The sequence below is a fragment of the Mustela nivalis genome (genome assembly GCF_964662115.1).
Source record: "Mustela nivalis genome assembly, contig: HAP1_SCAFFOLD_1950, whole genome shotgun sequence".
Taxonomy (NCBI): domain Eukaryota; kingdom Metazoa; phylum Chordata; class Mammalia; order Carnivora; family Mustelidae; genus Mustela; species Mustela nivalis.
The window spans coordinates 40,704-61,578 of NW_028134714.1; the positions used below are offsets into that span (position 1 = coordinate 40,704).

Genomic DNA, 20,875 nt, shown 5'->3' on the forward strand with positions numbered 1-20,875 from the left:
ACCACCCCCGGTCATTAGATGGATGAAAGTTTAACCTTGCCCTCAGATCATAAACTCCACAAAGTTCACAATGATACTCCCCTGCCCTGACATTGAAGGGTGATCTTAGCCATTATTTCTTGGCCTTGCATGTTATGGGGCTCCCTGCCTGTAGCCCTTTACTGAGTGCAAGTGGAGCCCCAAGGAATAGGCAAAGTCTGGTTGGAAACTGAAGTAGCCATGGCTTTCTTCCAGAGAGCTGGTCAACAGTCGGAGAGAGAGGTGGAAAAGCTCCTGTTGCTAATTCAAAGAGAACCAGAAGTCCATACACATGCAGAGATGCACTTCCACACATTTCCTCTGCTGTCCCTTGTGTCTTTATGTGACCTTTTTAATCTCTCTTTTACTCACCAATGCTTCCATGATCATCAACTTTTAAAACTCTTTATTCTCAGAATCAGACACTGACAAATATTTGAGGCATTCTTCGAAGGCATTGCTCCATTGAATAACCTTTCCATCGAAGGCTATTATCACCAAAGGTTCTGGGGCGACTGGGTGGCTCAGTGGGTTGAGCCTCTGCCTTCGGCTCAGGTCATGATCCCAGTATCCTGGGATGGAGCCCAGCATCGGCTCTCTGCTCAGCGGGGAGCCTGCTTCCCCTTCTCTCTCTGCCTGCCTCTCTGCCTACTTGTGACCTCTCTCTCTCTGTCAAATAAATAAATAAAATCTTAAAAAAAAAAAAAAAAGGTTCTGTGTGAGCACAGGAGTCTCTGGGGCCCAGAAGGTGAACACAAACCCCAGCTCATGGCAGAGATGTGGGAACACAAGAATTAATGTCACAAAAAGCCTCCCAGGGGATGGGGCCAGGGATATGGAGAATGATGGCAAGGTTCTCATCAGAGAGCAGAATCTTGGTCTCCCAAATGCCTATCCAGCAGAGACTGGTCATTTCTACTGACTTGTGATCTTTGAACTTCCTCCATGTTTCCTTTCTTCAGTTGGGATGTTTCCTTTGATTCTCGTGCCCCATCCGGTCCTGTAGGAGTTATCTAATCTTATCTAGTCTTTTAGAATTTTTTCTCACCAGACCATAGGAAGTCACACCCTGTCCATAGAAGGGAACCGGGGATCTCTGAGAGTTCCCTGAGCATCACTGGGAAAGATGGTTGCCTTGATTCTGGGTGGACTCTGTTGGGAAAGTCCTGAGTATGTTCTGTGTTTAGCAAGAAGGGCACATTATGGATGTTTAGGGTATGAAGAGTCCTCTAGCCAGTGTGAATAGTAGTGAACTAGCCACCAACCCTTCTAGGTAGACAAAGCTTACGTCAGACATTCTCTACAGAGACAGAGAACAAAAGAGAGGACCATTTTCTCCCCGTAAATCTCAAGAAAAACCTATAGGGTTTTGTTTTATGGAATTAAAATTTTTACTTACAGTCAAAATATTATGTGGTTCTCAGACTTGATAGCATGTATTAGGATTATTTGAGAAGTTTCCTAACACAGAGATTCCTTGGCCCCACTCCTAGAATTTGTGATGCATTTGATGGAAGATGGAACCTGACAATTTGCATTTGTGGCAGGTCCCCAGGTGGACCTGAAATTTCTTGGGGCTGATGGCAGCATGGGCCTAGTGCCTTCTACCACTTTGTAGTTGATGATAACCACAAAGTAGACACATACATAGTTGTAACAGCCTGAGTAATCAGAACACTCGCGGAGTTAGTTTCACTTTTCTCATCATTGACATATTACCGGAAAAGAGCTGGTTTTCCTTTCCAGTTTCTATTCTGCATTCCCACTGCATCTTCTAACACTAACCAGCTGCCAGAGCAGCTGGGACATTCCTCCTGTGAATGCAGTCCACACAGGCACTGGCCATACGGATTTCTGAAGAGTACCACAGTCCCTCCAGGCATTTCAGAACACAGCTAGCACGTGCTTTTCCTGTGCTTCTCCCCACCTGGTACCTTTATAATGAGACTTAAACATTTCTATCTGGTTGTTTTCTTGAATGCAAATTCAAAACATACGACACCAAAAAATCCTACCGTGTTCCTAGTTTCCTTCTGCAGCATTTCTTGTACAACTAACATACATTTTTTTAAAGACTTTATTTTTTTTTATTTGAGAGAGAGAGAGACAGAGAGAGAGCATGAGCAAGGGAAGGGGTAGAGTGACAAACAGATTCCCCCACTGAATGGGGAGCCCAATACAGGGCTCCATCCCAGGACCCTGAGGTCATGACCCAAACTGAATGCAGATGCTTAACGGACCACGCCACCTAGGCGCCCCTAACATCCATTTCTATAAATATATACTAGGACTTGTAACTCCTGAATGACACCCAAAAGTAAGAGTTTCCAACAGGGATAGGCTCGACTCTGTGTCCCACTCAAAAGGTAGAGAACTGTCAAGAAGCATAGCTCCTCCTTCCACCCCACTGCTCACAGACACAAACAGACATCCAGAAGGCTCTCTCCAAGACTGAACTAACGTGCCTCAGCTGTACTCAGTGGTCCTGGAGAACAGGCTTCACTCGTGCTCTGTGTAATTTCCAGACACCAAAGATTCCTAGTGCTGTTATCTCTTTTCCTCTTGGGTCCACACACACTGTCATCCCTCTGAGATCAGGGGTATGAATAAGGAAAAAGCAAAGGAAGTACATTTCCTCCATCACAGCAAACCCCCGTGGTTGCAAATTGTGATGTGGGAGTGCAGGACACCAGGGTGAGCCACGGGACTTTAAATGTTGTGGCGCTCGGGGAGGCCCAGAATGTGTACAGGTGTGGGGAGCTGTTTGGCTGGGGCGCCTCGGTGGCTCAGTTGTTAAGCGTCAGCCTTCGCCTTGGGTCATGGTCCCAGGGTCCTGGGATTGAGTCCCACACGGGGCTCCCGGCTCAGTGGGAGGCCCACTTCTCCCTCTCCCACTCCCCCTGCTTATGTTCCCTCCCTCTCTCTTTCTCTGTCAAATAAATAAATAAATGAATAAAATCTTAAAAAAAAAGAGCATCCCTCCCTGGGGTCTGCAGACCACGCTGGTGATAAGGGCAGCAGAACGAGGATGGGTTAACATTGTGGTGAAGAGGCCGGGTACTTGGTGCTTGGTACCTGTGTCCCTCTCCAAGCTGGGCTCCCTTCATGTCAGCTGATCTAGTCTGTCACTATGGTCACAAAGAGGAAGTTCTGACTCACCGCAGGGTGGGGGTTGGGTGTGCTACAGGCAGGGATCTTACTCAAGATTCATTTCTTCTTAGAGCCCTGCTGATTGTACTTTGCAGTTTCAGTTTCTCTTTCCTAAAGCAAACCGCAGGAAAACACAGCAAAGGAATCAAGAAATGCCCCATATATAGATCTCCCTAGCATCTCTGGGAGGCAGAGCAGGAAGATCTCTGAAGAGCACAGCAGCCTGAGCGACAGCCTTCCAGAACCGCTGAGAAGCGCTCCGCAAACATGAGGTAAATATTCTGCCCTGATTGTGTTGAAAATGTCCAATCAGTCTTGCTGTGGAATGCAAATCCCACACGGCCCTGCTCTGAAAACACAAGTTCCTGACTTGTTTTGCTTTATTTAGTGTCTGTTTGTAGCCTTGCCGTGACTGCTCTGTAGGTCGTGGCTTTGTCTTCCCATTGCCGGCTTGTTTATTTCTGTGATGTTCTGCCCCACACTGTCCAGCTTCCTTAGGGCATCTCTCGTGTCCAGAGGAGGGAGGGAGGAAGAATGGCAGAGGGAGAGATGTTTGGATCCGGGGCAGGGGGTGGCTCCTGTAGACTGTCCCTTTTGTTTCTTATTTGAAAGGATGAAGCAAGGGGCTTTTACTAAGATTCTTATTTAACAAAGGCTCTGTTTTTAGCAGATAGGGTTAAAATGTACTCCAGGAAGCAACCCCAGCTCATGCTAAGGTGGATTTTACTTTAAATATGTTCTTTCCACTGGGTGTGGTGAAAAAATAATGAATACTGTTTTTCTGAAAATAAATAAATAAATTTATTTTTTTAAAAGTTTATAAAAAATAAATAAATACGTTCTTTCATCTCACATTTGCATCAGGGCTGGTAAAATGTATCCCTTTTTTCAACAGAAATATATTTAATCCATTCTTTTAACAGAAATATATTTTACTCCAAAATGCTACTGATTGGCTAGAGTCCTTGTCTATGAAGTATGAATTGGAGATGGGGTGCTTGGAGAAAACAGCCCCCACCTCTTAAATGCTCTTACACCCCAGAAACATAAGATTGCCCCGAGAGGAGATGGGGTAGGAAGGGAAATTTTGTTTTCTCCAGTGTGAGGGTGTGGCCAGGCTAGACGCCTCAGCCTCAGTCCTGGGAGCTCCAACAAGTGGGGACACCAGCCCTAGCTCTCACTTCCTAGAGGACACATTGCCCTCCTTCTATAAGCTTCCTGATATCTCTTCTTGAAGCAATACATTTTCTGCTACTCTCCATGTCTGCCTGATAAGAAAAAGATCTGATATATTTCCAGATATCTATTTCTAGGGTGACTCAGAATATTTAGAAACCTTGTTCCTATTCCTTGGAACTTTAGTCTTAGAATCTCTCCCTTAATAACACAGACCCACCCAACTCTTTTCTAATTTTCTTTGATCGCTTAGCTATAGGCACTGTCACCAGGCATTGGCCCTGTGCTCTAAGACAGTCATTCTCAAATCTGAGCATGCATAAGATCTACCTGGAAGGCTTGCTAAAGACCCCCCCCCCATTTCAGATTCTGATTTGGTAATTCTTAATTGAGGTCCAAGGATGTGCATTTCTAACAGGCTCCTCAGTGAAGCCAGTAATACCCTTAGACACTGGCGGCAGCATTAGCTCTGAGCCTGGGGAATGGTGTCACTGTGGCTTTTCTGCGGACAAGAAGCAGGGTAACACATTGCTGTGTGTAAATATTTGGAACTTCTAGAGTCATCAGGTGTATAGGTCTCAGAAGTCTGAGTCCAGGAAGCAAGTGTCTGGAACCAGCTTCTGAATTACTGGTGGAAACAAAAACTCGTAATCACACAGTGAAATTGGATGCTTTCGAATGGCTGCTCAGAGGGATTCTACCTAAGTGTGTCTAGTAAATGCCTCTATCCTACAAATACACAACTGTCTATGTGCTTTATATGCTGGAGATAATTTCAACTGGATTCATTCTCTCTGCTTCTTTTATAAAATGAGGATGTTGCAGGGAGCCTAGGCAGCTCAGTCAGTTAAGTGTCCAACTCCTGATTTTGGCTCAGGTCATGATCTCAGGGTTATGAGATCGAGACCCACATTGGGCTCCACACTCTACATGGAGTCTGCTTGAGATTCACTCTCTCCCTCACCCTCTACCACTCCCCTCACTTGCACACTCTCTCAAATAAATCAATAAATCTTTATAAAACATTAAATGAGAAAGTTGATAAAAAGCTTATTGCTAAGCTTATGCAACCTTACTGAGAAGGAAAATAGATCCATTTGGACACAAACTTTTCAAGAGGAGGCTGCTGTCATTACAATGCCAGATATCACGCCAGGCACACTCCTGGGTGCGTGCATGCGTGCACACACACACATACACACACACAGCCACCACCCATACCACCCCCCATATTGCATCAAGAGGCTCAGACAAATGGTGAGTGCTGTGAAGTTTGTAAAACATGGTGATTCACAGATCTGTACCCCTGGGGATAAAAATACATTATATGTTTATTAAAAAATTAATTAATTAATTAATTTTTTAAAAAGAGGCTCTGACAACCAGGCTCCTCACTGAGACCTGTCTGGGACTTTGAATAGACAGAGGGTCCTTCCCCTGGCAAAAACTCCTACTGGTTTTCTTTCCTCTCTTCTGTTTATTCTACTTGGAGTTAAGTCTCCATCCAATTCAAGTAACAGAAATGAACAGGAAATGATTTAAGGTTCCTGGAATGGCTCACGGGACCCACACACAGGACTAGAGCAACACCAGGCAGGCCAGAACAGGACAATGGAGAGCGTCAGGGACCCAGACTCTGCGTCTGCTCCGTGTGCATCTGGGTCACACTCTCTGCTGGCCACACTTCAGACCATGGCCCCTGGGAGCCCTCCAGCACACACAGTGCTCCTCCTAAGTCCAGACACCTGACTCCCCACCCCCTTCCCCCGTACTCAGCTTCCACTTGAGTTTAGGTGCCCAGCTCTGATCTAATCATCAAATTGGTGGTGGGGGGGTGCTAAAAAGTGAAGGCTAAGGGGTAGGAAGAAAGTGGGGGAATATAATCTTCCATTTGGACAAGCATTTCAAACACGGTCTTTGCCACATTACATAACTTTCCACATATCTACTGCTTTTCTATGTCAGAATCCATAATAGTTAGAATATCAGCTCCTGATAAAAGGGCTAATTAATATACACCATGAAAAAATGTTTTGAAGTGAGAAAAACAACACTTCAGGGACTCCAATATGTAGGCAATGCAGAGAAATTATTTGGGGAAGTTAATGATTTTTAACCTTCTCATCTCTAAAGTTATTCAAAATAAGGTTTCTGTGTGGTGAGTTTTCCTTATTTGTTATTTGATTTGATTTGATTTTTAAGAACCAACGTTGAAGGGAATGGGAAATCTTCCCAGAAGAGTACCTTAAGGGAAAAAGAGCATTTCCCATAAGAAAAGAAGCTAGTGTGAGCCTCCTCCTATAGCTTCAATTCCAACACCCTGCGTGAAAGCAAACCACAGGAGAGGAAAAATAAAATTTCAAAAGATAATTATAGCAACAAAATGCAGAAGTTTTAATACACCAGCACAATGAGAAATGTTAAAAACAGAAATCACCGGTCTAAGAAATAGCAGTGGGGTGGAGAGGAGAAAAAAAAAGATTATATTTTGTTCCAAAATAAAAGTTTAAACCTTGCTAACATATATGATGATAATAAACTTAAGCAGTAGAATAATATAAAAGCAGAGGATATAAGTAAGCATTTAGAATTGTTGAAATATGATTTAAAATATCAAAATGGAAAAGTTCAGATAAAAGGAGAACAGAGAATGCCAAATTAATAAAAAGACAAGACAAAACCAATTGGATTAAAAAAAAAAAAGTTTTGGGCGCCTGGGTGGCTCAGTGGGTTAAGCCGCTGCCTTCGGCTCAGGTCATGATCTCAGGGTCCTGGGATCGAGTCCCGCATCGGGCTCTCTGCTCAGCGGGGAGCCTGCTTCCCTCTCTCTCTCTCTCTGCCTACCTCTCCATCTACTTGTGATTTCTCTCTGTCAAATAAAAAAAAAAAAATCTTAAAAAAAAAAAAAAAAAAAAAAAAGTTTGGATAACCACAGAAAGTCAGTTAAGGATATATGAAAAGGACAGATTAAGGGGAACTAAGAAACTGAAAATACAGGAGACAAATGTGGTTGAATTTCAGAGGGATAATGAGATTAAAATCAAGCTATCAAGACAGGAACAGAATAGACAATTCTAAAGCTAAAATTTTCAAACCAGGAAAGCAAATGCTGGGTAAGATGAAGAACAGGAACATAAAGCAATCAAATAGGCTTTCTTCTTAAAAACTGTGTCAAGTCAGGGGTGGCTCAGTCGGTTCAGCATCTGACTGTGGCTCAGGTCATGATCTCCAGGTCCTGGGATGGAGCCCCAGCCCCAAGTCCTTGGGTTCTGCATTCAGCAGGGAGTCCGCTTCTCCCTCTCTCTCCCTCTGCCCCTCCCCTGCCCATGCTGTCTCTATGTCTCTTTCTCAGAGAATCTTTAAACAAAAGCGACACAAAGTCAATCCTCCTGTGGAGCTTACTTACATCCTCTGCTTTTATATTATTCTACCGCTTAAATTTATTATCATCATATATGTTAGCAATGTTTTAAGCTTTTATTTTGGAACAAAATATAATATAATCTGTCCCCCCAGATGTGCTGCGCCTGCACAGGCCCTCACGGCAGACAGCAGAGGGCCAGCGGGACCCTCACAAACCGCCCTGTTCGGGGAAACCTAGCTCCGGGGCCTCTGAATCCCACCCCAACACTCTCTCTAATCCTTCTGCCCCACCCCACCCCCCCATCACCCAACCCCTGCGTCCCTGTGCACTTAACACAGATGCCAAAATATAGAAAGAAATGAAAAGGAAATACTGTTCTTTTCTGGTTGGAGTGAACACCGTCGAGGAGGAGGAGTGGGAAGTGAATTGCACTTATTGCACTTGCTCTGCTCCCCGGGAGAACCCACGCCCTGTCTGACAGCCTGCATCTTTCTGTTTTGCCCTCCAGCGAGAGCACCATGACCGCCCTGGAGAGCTGCTTACCGCAGCTGAAATGCCATTTCAACTGGAACTTGGTGGAGGGAGGAGAGTCGCTGGATGAGTTCGAAGACGAGGTGTGTAATGACACGGAGTTTCAGAACAACGAGTTCAGAGCGACGGTGTTCAACATCCAGGCCTACATCGAGCACCGCAGAGGCCGCGGCGAGGCGGCGCTGGAGAGCCTGCGGCGGGCGGAGGAGCTGATCCGGCGGGAGCACCCGGAGCAAGCGGACCTCCGGAGTCTGGTCACCTGGGGCAACTTCGCCTGGGTCTCCTACCACCTGGGCAGACACGCAGACGCGCAGATGTATGTAGACAAGGTGAGACGAGTCTGCGCGCAGGCTCGCAGCCCCTACAGAATGGAAAGCCCCGAGCTGGACTTCGAGGAGGGATGGGCCCGGCTGCAGTGTGGAGGGAGGCACAACGAGAGGGCCAAGGTGTGCTTTAAGAAGGCTCTGGAAAAGGAGCCCAAGAACCCGGATTTTGCCTCGGGTCTGGCCATCGCCAGCTACCGTCTGGACACCTGGCCGCAGCCTCAGAATCCCGTGGACCCTCTGCGGCGGGCCATCCGGCTGAATCCTGACAACCAGTACGCGAAAGTCCTCTTGGCTCTGAAGCTTCAGAAGATGAAGGAGGAAGAGGAAGCAGACAGGCTCGTGGAGGAGGCGCTGAAGGGAGCCCCGGGGACAACAGATGTGCTCTGCCAAGCAGCAAAGCTGTATCGGAGGAAAGAGGCCCTGGACCAAGCTGCAGAGCTGCTAAGAAAGGCCCTGGAAGGTTCTCCGGACAGCACCATCCTGCACTGGCGAATCGGCTGCCTCTACAGGACCAAAGTCCTCGAGATGCTCCAGGACCCAGGAAGGAATGAGATGAGCGTCCAAAGGGCGAAGTTACAGGAAACCATAGAACAAGCTGTGTATCATTTAAAGAGAGTGGATGAGGCCAATGCAGAGTTCCCCTGTGTCTGCTCCTATCTGGCCTGCCTCTACGCGCAGGCAGGCAAGTATGATGCCGCGGAGCATTACTTCCAGAAAGAATTCAGCAAAGAGCTTTCTCCAGGAGCCAGGCAAGTGCTCCACCTGCGCTACGGCAACTTCCAGCTGTACCAGCTGAAGTGCGAAGACAAGGCCATCCACCATTTCATACAGGGCATGAAAATCAACCAGGAATCAAAGGAGAAAGAAAAGATGAAAAATAAGCTGCAGAAAATTGCCTGTACCAGGCTTTCTAAAAACGGAACTGATTCCGTAGCTTTGCACCTCTTGGCATTTCTTCAGGAGCTGAACGGAGACATGCGGCCAGCAGAGGAAAACTCCGAGAGGTGTTTGGACTCTGGAAGCTTCCTCCATTCAGTATCTTTCACTGAGGAATAAGGAATCAACATATGGTGCTGATGGAATGATGCAGGGAAGGGAGCAGAAACCCCTCCACCAAGTGGGTATTCATGATATGGGGCAACTTTACAGCAGCATAGGTGTGGACTGAGCTGCTGGCCATGGGTCTGCACCGGGTTTGGGGAGGATACCTGTTGGGTATCACACATGAATTGCTCAGGGAGTTCTGGGACAGGGACTAGATGGGGGGGGGGGTCACAGGGTTTGGTTAGAAGGCTACTTCCCAACTGACCTCTTGGGAGTAGTTTGCATTATGATATTTTCTTAGTCATCCTCCCTGTGGTGATGTCTTGGGTTTGTCTCTAGGTTTAGATAAAGCAGCCAGATCCCTCACATCTGTTAACAGTGTGGTCCGTTTTTGCAATGTCTTTCCACCCTTGGAATCATTTTAGATCTTGTGCAGTTTGAGACACTAATGTGTCCATTCAAAGGCGGGGGGACCAAAGCCTCCATAGGGCTGGGTATCTTCTCTCCCTCACTTCTGCTTCTTCCCCAGACAGTCCTCAGTCTATTTGAACTCAGGTTGTATGGACAGTCTAGACTGAGGACTGTCTGGGGAGGCAGGGGTCGCCTGGGGCTGGGGTCAGTGGCAGGATCACAGGTGTCAGGAAAGTGATGTGGAATTGTGTTTTGGGAGTGATGGGAATCTTCTAAAACTTACTGTGGTGATGGTTGCACAGCTCTGTGAAACGCTGAAAGCTACTGAATTGGACCCTTTAAGTGGGTGAACTGCACAGCATATAGATTATATTTCAATGTAACTATTAAAAAATCATAATAGCCAAAAAGCAGATTCAACTGATGAATGGACTCTTGTTCCAAATGAACATAAAGAAAGCCAGCTCTTCTGTTGCCTTCTATTTTTAACCTCTAGGTTTGTTTTCATTGTATCGCACCCTTCTTATTACTAGCATTTAAAATGCTGTTACTGCCTTTATATTCAAAAGACAGGTTGGACAACTCCCGTACCCTATTGTCTGGGTATGTATGGGTATGAAAATCTAGTCCTATATCATTTTATCTTTAAACACTGGTACCGAACAACCATTCATGGGCAAGTTGGCTCCAAAAAAGAGTCCAAATGCAAAAGGAAGTTTGGCTTAGTGTAGAAATCTAAATCTACGTGCTTACAGATTTAAGAGGACTGTGCAGGGGCGCCTGGGTAGCTTGGTTGGTTAAGCGACTGCCTTCGGCTCAGGTCATGATCCTGGAGTCCTGGGATCGAGTCCCACATCGGGCTCCCTGCTCAGCGGGGAGTCTGCTTCTCCCGCTGACATCTCTCCTCTCATTCTCTCTCTCTCTCTCTCTCGCTCTCACTCTCAAATAAATAAATAAAATATTTTTTAAAAAGAACTGTGCATTTCTTAATTTGCAGAATGTTATTTGACCACCATATGCAACTGTTGTGAATACTATATGGATTCATGAGTACTTCTTGAGCCAGGAATTAGAATAAGAAGAGAAGCCAGGAGAGAGGCAGCCAGTACTAATGCACTGGAAAATAATTCTTCGTTTGGGCTAAGAGGAAAGCTTTGAGCAGATGGGTAAATTTGCCTTTTCTCTAATCTAACCACTTCTGTTGCGCAGCTCCTCCCTCCACTCCAAACCCGGTGTGTGTCTCTCACATCAGCACCCTCCCAACACGGAAACTTGCACAACACAACTTCTTTCCTCTCTGAGCGAAGAAGGTGAGACACAGAGATGAATTTCCCCTGGGCTGGATGTCGAGGTTGTGCAACTCCTGCTCTGCCGGGATTAAGAACCAGATTCTGAGCAGCAGAGATGCCATGTCTTCTTTTAAAAATTTACATTTTTTGTGGGTATCTATGAAATGTGGGACTTTGTAAAGCATAAGGACAAAGTCAGGGGCCCCTCTTCCCTCAGTCTAAGGGTAGTATTGATACCGTCTATAGTACCACAAGAATTTATACCATTTATAAATGTATGTCCCTTTATGACAACAGGATAACAAATTGTGAAGAGAACCAATCAGAATTACAGAATTATCCAAGTTGCAGGTTTCTCTCACTAGATATCATCTCTGGACTCACAATACCTCATGATACTCCTGTTGGGAAAATCATCCGTCAGTTTTGTTTCCCAAGAGTCTCTGCTTTCTATAGTTTCAAGAATGGAGGGAGCCTTTCTCCTATCTATCTACTTGACCATTCTTTCACCAAATCAACTATGAGAACTATACTCCCTAGGTTTTTATGATTATATACATCATGGGTAGAAGTTTTATAAAAATTAAAAAAAAACCTCTCAGGATAATATCACTCCTTCAGAGACTGAAGCATAAACACATGAATTTCTGAGATAGCCATTAAACAATATTACATGGGTTACTATTCCCATTTTACAGCTGGGAAAACTAAAGGATCGCCTTAGACCTCACAGATCTAAACTGCACTGCAGGGCCTGGCATTCCATATTTGGTGTGGGGCAAAGAAAGGAAATTCAGACTCAGTGATTAGACTCCTGCATCATCCCACAGGTAGTAGACTGAACAGGCAAAATTAATCCAGGTCTCGTGTTGCAAATTGTCTTCCACAAGAAAATTTATTGCAAGAGACTACTTTTTACCAAATATTTCTGGATATTCTTTCACATCACGTGGTCCCAGAAACCCCTGTATCAGAATCTCCTGCAGACTGTATTAAAAATGCAGTTCTTAGGAGCTCTTGGGAGTCAGGCCCAAGACGCAAAGCAGGAAGACCCTGAACTCACTTTCTCCCCCAGAATATATATCAAATTACACCTACCAATAGAACAAGTTCCCCTGAAGTACTGAGGGCTGACTGAAGAGCTACTGAACAACCAAAGGCAGAGAGAATGACAAGAGAAGAGCAAGAGACATTGGAAGGAAGGGAACCCCAGACCCCCACCCCCATGCTGTCAGCGGCCACGGGGAAAGAGGGACTGAGGGACAGAGAACACATCCCTCTGTCCTGGGGCACAGAAAAAGGCTATGGTTTAAAAGAGAAGCTAACATATGGAAGAGACAAGGCGAGATGGCCCAGGAGCAGAGGAGGTGGGAGAACACTCTGGGGTAGAGGGGCAACTGTTATACAGTTTACGGTTTACCCTCTCACTCCACCTTAAGGCAGAGTCTGGACACCATCACAGGCAGGTCCAGCTGTCACAGGGAGTTCCTAACCTCAACAAGCCCAGGGTCCACAAGCCCACCCCAGCTCTGGTCTCACTGAGACACAGAAAAAATGCCAAAGTTTATAAAAGCCAAAGAACTGTGGGGTTGCTCTCTCCTCCTCCATCTTAAAAGCCCAAAGTGGAACAGGGTCTCGATGCTGTAAGTGGTGGGTCCAGTTTCCACAGAGAGCTTGTAACCTTACCAACCTCTGTATTGCTGGGAGACAGAAAATAAGCCATGGCATATTTGTTTTGTTTTGTTTTTAATTAAAATTTTTTCTTAATTTGTATTTTATCTTACTTTTTCATTTTTTAAAAATTTGTCTTGTCTTATTTTAATTTGTGTTCTTTTTGGTTTGGTTTTGTTCTCATTTATTGTTTTTCTTTTCCCTTTTCTGCTTTTTTCTTTTTTCAATTCTTCTTTTCTTCTTCTGCTCTTATTCTTATTCTTATCATTATCATTATTTTCTTTCTGTAGAAAAACCACTATTTTTTTTCTTCCAAGATTTTATTTAAATTCAGTGTGAAATTCATTAATATACAGGGTAGTATTGGTTTCAGGAGTGGAATTTAGTGATTCATTACTTACATAACAACACCCAGTACTCATCCCAACACATGCTCTCCTTAATACCCATCACCCTTTTAGTATACTCCCATCCTCCTCCCCTCCAGCAACCCTCAGTTTGTTCTCCATAGTTAAGAGTCTCTTGTGGTTTGCCTCTCTTTCTGTTTTATCTTATTTTATTTTTATTTTTCTTCCCCTATGTTTATCTTAAATCCCACACATGAATGAAATCATATCGTATCTGCCTTTCTCTGACTGACATTTCTAAAAAGCCGTTGTTTTAAGACAATGACTAGCATATACAGCCACAGTTCCAGCCAGCCAGCAAAAGCCACCAAGCACACAATCTACAAAGGGGACATTATTGACAAGACTATGCCTTCAAGTTTAGGAGGAGTAGCCATTCCTCCTAATCTGCAAAATGGGGAGACTGAGGAATATGCTCCAAAAAAGAAAAAAAAAGAACAACAACAACAATAAGAAAAAAACTCAGGTTAAGAACTAGGTAAAACAGGGATAAGAAACATGCTTGATAAAGAATTTTTTATAAATTTTTTTCAGTAGCTCTAACATAGGGCTTGAACTCATGACCCTGAAATTGAGGGTCTACTGACTGAGCCAGGTAGGTATCCCACCTGATAAAGAATTTAGATTAATTATTGTGAAGATGCTCACTGGGTTGGAGAAAAGAATGGAAGACCTCAGTGAGACCTTCAATAGAAAGATAGAAAATCTTAAAAAGAACTAGTCAGAGCTGAAGAATACAAGAACTGAAATATAAAACACACCACAGAGCATCAGCCATAGATGAGAGTATGCAGGACAAGGTATCTGCCATCTAGAACACAGGGTAATGGAGAGCACACAGGCTGCATGGCAAAACAAAAGAATAATTTTAAAAAAATGAGGAAAAATGAAGAGATCTCTCAGACAATATCAAGTAAACAAATATTCACAATATGGTGATCCCAGAAGAAATAAGAGAGAGAGGTGTGAAGACCCACTTGGAAGAAATAATAGCAGAAAACTTTCCTAACCTAGAGAAGGAAACAGATAGCCAAGTCCAGGAAGCACAGAGATTTCCAAACAAGATGAACCCAAGAAGGTCCATAATACCTAAAATGTCAAAGGATAAAGATAAGAAGAGAATCTTAAAAGCAGCTGGAGAGAAACAAAAAGTTACCTACAGGGGATAACCTATAAGGCGATAAGCTGATATTTCAGCAGCAGTTTTGCAGGTCAGAAGGGAGTGGCATGATATATTCAAAGTGCTGAAGGGAAGCACCTATAACCAAGAATACTCTACCCGGCAAGGTTATCATTCAGATTTGAAAGTGAGATAAAGAGTTTCCCTGGACAAAAAGATAAAGGAATTTATCAGCAGGAAACCAGCCTAACAGGAAATGTTAAAGAGACTTCTTTAAGTGGAAAGGAAATGACTGTGATTAGACATAAGAAAATTATGATTAAAAGATGTAAAATATGGGGCACATGGGTGGCTCAGTGGGTTAAATCCTCTGCTTTCAGCTCAGGCCATGATCTCAGGGTCCTGGGATTGAGCCCCACATTGGGCTTTCTGCTCAGCAGGGAGCCTGCTTCCTCCTCTCTCTCTCTGCCTGCCTCTCTGACTACTTGTGATCTCTGTTAAATAAGTAAATAAAATCTTAAAAAAAAAAGATGTAAAATATGACGATGTATACATAAAACATAGAAAAGGGAAGAAAAAGTGATGAAGAAAAAGATAAAAAGGCTTTTTTCTTCTTTTTTTTCCCAGAATGTATTTGAACTTAAATGAACATCAAATTAATATAGACAGCTATTTACTTAGGATGTTATATGTGAACTTTATTGCAGCACAAACACAAAACTTATGATAGATACACAAACAAAAAAGAAAAATAGAGCCAATCATTACACTATAGAAACTCATCATCCACAAAGAAAGAGCAAGAGAAGAAGGAACAAAGAAAACTTATAAAAACACCCAGAAGACAAATTTTAAAATGGCAGTAAGTACAGACCTATCAATAATTACTTAAATGTAAATGGCCTAGGGGCACCTGGTTAGCTAAGTCAGTACAGTGGGTGACTCTTAACCTTGGGATCATGAGGGTAAGCCCTATGTTAGGTGTAGAAACTACTTACATATAAATGGCCTAAATGCTGTCCAAAGACATAGGAGGTAGAGTGGATAAAAAAATAAGACTCACCTATATCACCTATAAGAGACTCACCTCAGACCTAAAAACATACACAGACTGAAAGGGAAGGGATGGAAAAACATTCACCATGCAAATAGAAGAAGGAGGAGGGAAAAAAAAAAAGGCAAAGTAGCAATACTTATATCAGATAAAACAAACTTTAAAATAAAGACTGTAGGGGTGCCTGGGTGGCTCAGTGGGTTAAAGTCTCTGCCTTTGGCTCAGGTCATGATCTCAGGGTCCTGGGATCGAGCCCCACATCAGGCTCTCTGCTCAGCAGGGAGCTTGCTTCCTCTTCTCTCTCTGCCTGCCTCTCTGCCTACTTATGATCTCTATCTGTCAAATAAATAAATAAAATCTTTTAAAAAACAAAATAATGACTGCAAAAGCAAACAAAAAAAGACCCTAACAAGAAAAAGAAGGGCATTACCTAATGATAAAAGGATCAAGTCAACAAAAGGATATAACAATTGTAAATATCTACACACCCATTGGAGCACCTAAATACATAAAGCAAATATGAATGGACATAAAGAGAGAACTGATGGTGATATAATAATATCAGGGGACTTTAACACTCCACTCACATCAAAGGATAAATTGTCCAGACAGAAAATCAATAAGGAAACAATGTCTTTGGATGATAGACATATTATGTCACATGGACATACCAGGTATATACATACAGAATATTCCATCCAAAAACAGAAGACACATTCTTTTCAAGTGTACATGGAACATTCTCCAGAATAAATCATATGTAAGGCATTAAACAAGACTTGATCAATTTAAGAGGACTGAAATCATACCATACATTTTTTCCAACCACAATGGTATGAGACTAGAAATCAATCACAAGAAAAAAGCTGGGAAAACCACAAACACATGGAGATTAAACAATATGACACCAAACAACAAATGAGTCAACGAAGAAATCAAAGAAGAAATAAAAGAAATACATGGAGACAAATGATAATGAAAACACAGTCGTCCATAATCTTTGGGGGATAGTAAAAGCAGTTCAAGAGGGAAGTATGTAGAGATATAGGCCTACCTCAAGAAACAAGAAAAAACTCAAATTAAGAATATAACCTTACACCTAAAGGAACTAGAAAAATAAGAACAAAACCCAAAGTAAGTAGAAGAAAGGAAATAATAAAAATCAGAGTGGAAATAAATGACACAAAGACTAAAATGACAATAGAGAAAATCGATAAAATTAAGAGCTGGTTTTTCAAGAACGTAAACAAAATTGACAAACCCTCAGCCAGACCTATCAAAAAGAGAAAGTACCCAAATAAATAAAATAAAAAATGAGAGGGACATCATGACTCACATCACAGAAGTATAAAAGATTATAAGAGAACACTATGAAAAATTATATGCTAACAAACTGGACAACCTATTAGAAATGGATAAATTCCTAGAAACATACAATCTTCCAAAACTGAACCAAGAATAGAAAATCTAAACAGATCAATTATAAGTAACAAAATTGAATTGGTAATCAGAAAACTACCAATAAGTAAAAGTCCAGGACAGGATGGATTCAGAAGGAAATTTACCAGATATTTAATGAAGAATTAATACTTACTCTCCTCAAACTATTCCAAAAAAATAGAAGAGGAAGTAATGCTTCCAAATATATTCTATGAGCCCAGCATTATCCTGACACCAAAGCCAGAGAAAGACACCACAAAAAAAAAGAACACTGTAGGCTAATATACCTTATGAACATAGCAGCGAGAATCCTCATCAAAATATTAGCAAAGAGCCTACAACAATACCTTAAAAAGATCACTTTCCATGAGCCAGTGGAAGTTTTTCCAGAGAGGCAAGGATGGCTCATACTCAGAAGTCAATTAACACCACACACCATATCAACAAAATGAAGAATAGAAATATCTGACTATCTCAACAGATGCAGAAAAAGCATTTGCAAGATTCAACATCCATTCATGATAAAAACTCTCAACAGAGTGGGTTTGGAAGGAATATACCTTAACATAGTAAAGGCCATATATGAAAAATCCATAGTTTGCTTACATCATACTTAATGGTGAAAAACTGAGAGCTTTCCCTCCAAGGTCAGGAACAAGACAAGGATGTCTACTCTCACCTCTTTTACTTAACATAATACTGGAAGTCCTAGCCACAGCAATCAGACAAGTAAAAGAAATGAGGCATCCACGTTGTTAAGAAGAAGTTAAACTGTCATTGTTTGCAAATGACATGATACAATACATAGAAAATTCTAAAGACTCTGCAGAAAAACTACTAGAAGTAATCTACAAATTCAGTAAAGTGGCAGGATATGAAATTAATACAGAAATGGATGGAGCTTCCACACCCAAATAACAAAGTAGCAGAAAGGGAAATTTAAAAAAAACCTAAAATTGCATCAAAAAGAATAAAATACCTAGGAATAAACTTAACCAAAGATATGAAAGACCAGTACTCTGAAAACTATAAAACACTGATGAAAGAAATTGAAGATGACACCAACAAATGGAAAGACATTACATGTTCCTGGATTGGAAAAATTGACATGGTTAAAATGTCCACATTACCCAAAGCAATCTACAAATTCAATGCAAGCCCTATCAAAATATCAACAGCATTTTTTCTTTCTTTTTTTTTTTTTTAAAGATTTTATTTATTGGGGCGCCTGGGTGGCTCAGTGGGTTAAAGCCTCTGCCTTCGGCTCAGGTCATGATCTCAGGGTTCTCGGATTGAGCCTCGCATTGGGCTCTCTGCTCAGCAGGGAGCCTGCTTCCTTCTCTCTCTCTGCCTGCCTCTCTGCCTACTTGTGATCCCTATCTGTTAAAGGAATAAGTAAAATCTTTTAAAAATATATTTTATTTATTTATTTGAGAAAGAAGGAGGGAGGGAGGGAGAGAGAACATGAGCAGGGGAGGGGCAGACGCAGAAGCAGACTCCTCACTAAACAAGGAGCCTGACACTGGGCTCTATCCCAGGCCCCTGGGATGATCACCAGAGCCGAAGGCAGACATTTAACTAACTGAACCACACAGGTGCATCCCCCCACCAAACAGCAGCTTTTGCAAAACTAAAATAAATATTACTAAAATTTGTTGGGAACCACAAGAGACTCCAAAGACCCAAAACAATCCTGAGAAAGAACAAAGTTGGAGGTACCACAATACCAGATTTCAAGATCTACTATAAATCTATAGTAATCCAAAGAGTGTGGTACTGTCACAAAAATAGACACATAGGCCAATGGAAGAGAAATGAGACCTCAGAAATAAATCCACAATTATATGGTCAATTAATCATAACAAAGGAAGCAAGAATATTATACAATGGGGAAAAGACAGTTTCTTCAACAAATGGTGCTGGGAAAACTGGACGGCTACTTACAAAAAAGTGAAGCTGGACCACCTACTATATACAAAAATGAACTGAAATTGGATTAAAGATCTAAAGGTGAGATCTGAAAACATAAAAACCCTAGAACAGAGCAAAGGCAGTAGTTTATCTGACATCAGCCACAGCAACATCTCCTTGATATGTCTCCTAATACAAGGGAGACAAAAGCAAAAATAAACTCTTGGGACTACATCAAAATTAAGAGTTTTTAACATAGCAAAGGAAACCATCAACAAAACAGAAAGATGACCTACTGAATGAGAGAAGATATTTGCAAATGCTATATCTAATAATGGGTTCATATCCAAAATATATAAAGAACTTACACAACTCAATACTGAAACACCACACAATCCAATTAAAAAATGGTCAGAAGACCTGAACAGGCATTTTCCCAAAGAACACATACAGATGGCTGACAGATACATGAAAAGATGCTCAACACCACTAGTCAGGGAAATGCAAATCAAAACCACAATGGGAAATCACCTAATACCGGTTAGAATGGCTAAAATCAAAATGACAAGAAATAACAAGTGTTGGTAAGGATGTAGAAACAAAGGAACCCTTGTGCACCGCCGGTGGGAATGTAAACTGGTACAATCACTGTGGAAAACAGTATGACATTTCCTCAAAAAATTAAAAGTAAGATAGTATGTGATCTAATAATTCCACTACTGGATATTTACCCAAAGAAAATGAAAACACTGATTCAAAAAGACAAATGCATCCCCGTTCACTGCATCATTATTTACAATAGCCAAGATATGGAAGCAACCTGAGTGTCCATCATTAGAGGAATGGATAAGGAAGATGTGTACCCGCACACACACGCACACACACACAGAAGAATATCACATAGCCACAAAAAAGGATGAGATCGTGCCACCCGAGACAACATGGATGGACCTAGAAGGTATTATGTGAAGTGAAATCATCAGACTTAGACAAATACCATATGATTTCACTCATAAGTGGAAACTTTAAAAAATGAACCAATGAGAAGTAGAATCGGGACTATCAACACAGAGAACAATTGATGAGATTGTCAGAAAGGAAGGAGGTAGGAGGTTGGGCCAAACAGGTGGCGGGGAGAGGGAGACACAGCCTCCACATACGGAATGCCTAAGTCATGCGAATAAAAAGCAGAGCATAAGGAATATGGTCAGTGACTCAGTCATGCAAGTTAATGGGACACATGGAAGCCACACTTGTAAGCATAGCGGAATGTGTGCATTTGTCAAATCAGAGTTGTACATCTGAAACTAACGAATATTGTGTGTCAACTACACTAAAAAAAAGTTTTGGGGGTCCCTGGGTGGCTCAGTCGGCTGAGTGGTCGACTCCTGACTTCGGCTCAGGTCATGATCTCGGGGCCGTGAGATCGAGCCCCACGTGAGGCTCTGCACTGGGCGTGGACCCCAGTGCTCAATCTCTCTCTCTAGGAAAAAAAAAAAAAAAGTTTTTGATTTTGAGAGAAAAGTCAATTGAATATGTCATGTTTACAAAATGCCTTGAAAGTAATACCTTGGTTGGCATATGATTCAATACTAGGGATTCAATACTACGGATAGTCAAGGTGACACACAAACACCGTAAGATTTATATTTTGTGTTTCCTCATTCTAGGTTTTTCACTAAATTTTTCTTTTCATTTTCAATAGAAAAACAAGTTATTTAAAAAACATTTTTCTTGTGTCTTGTACCTGTATGATTTTATTGTATTTAATGTTTTGTTTGTTTGTTTTCAAACAAGGTAAATAAAACAAAGTGTTCACCTGCAAGAAAAAAGCCGTTTCCTGGGACTTGCCCTAGATTTACGCTCAGACTCCTGGGAGTGCTTTCACATTCTCTCCAACTGTAAGTTTCAGGGTCATGTTTCGAAACGACATGCTTTGACTGAATCAGCCCAGATTTCCACA

General features: G+C 42.3%; 1 protein-coding gene and 2 long non-coding RNA genes across 5 annotated transcripts; 1 reads left to right on the forward strand and 2 right to left on the reverse strand.

Moving 5' to 3' along the window:
- Positions 1-3,177: 3,177 nt before the first annotated feature.
- LOC309858161 (interferon-induced protein with tetratricopeptide repeats 2-like) lies at positions 3,178-10,995 on the forward strand. Of its 3 annotated transcripts, none has more exons than XM_082750851.1 (2): positions 3,178-3,440; positions 8,217-10,995. In XM_082750851.1, exons 1-2 carry the CDS (start codon positions 3,436-3,438, stop codon positions 9,619-9,621), a joined length of 1,410 nt encoding a protein of 469 aa, XP_082606977.1. In that variant the 5' UTR covers positions 3,178-3,435; the 3' UTR covers positions 9,622-10,995. The 3 variants fall into 3 exon arrangements, with proteins under 3 accessions (XP_082606977.1, XP_082606979.1, XP_082606978.1); XM_082750853.1 differs by having other exon boundaries at positions 3,243-3,440; positions 7,861-10,995; XM_082750852.1 differs by having other exon boundaries at positions 3,243-3,440; positions 8,101-10,995.
- Positions 6,843-7,335, reverse strand: LOC309858163. Its single transcript, XR_014308073.1, has 2 exons — positions 7,275-7,335; positions 6,843-7,058 (listed from the first exon to the last, which is right to left on the reverse strand). It is a non-coding gene; the product is annotated as an uncharacterized lncRNA (long non-coding RNA).
- LOC309858162 lies at positions 10,498-20,834 on the reverse strand. Its single transcript, XR_014308072.1, has 2 exons — positions 20,732-20,834; positions 10,498-13,264 (listed from the first exon to the last, which is right to left on the reverse strand). It is a non-coding gene; the product is annotated as an uncharacterized lncRNA (long non-coding RNA).
- Positions 20,835-20,875: the final 41 nt, after the last annotated feature.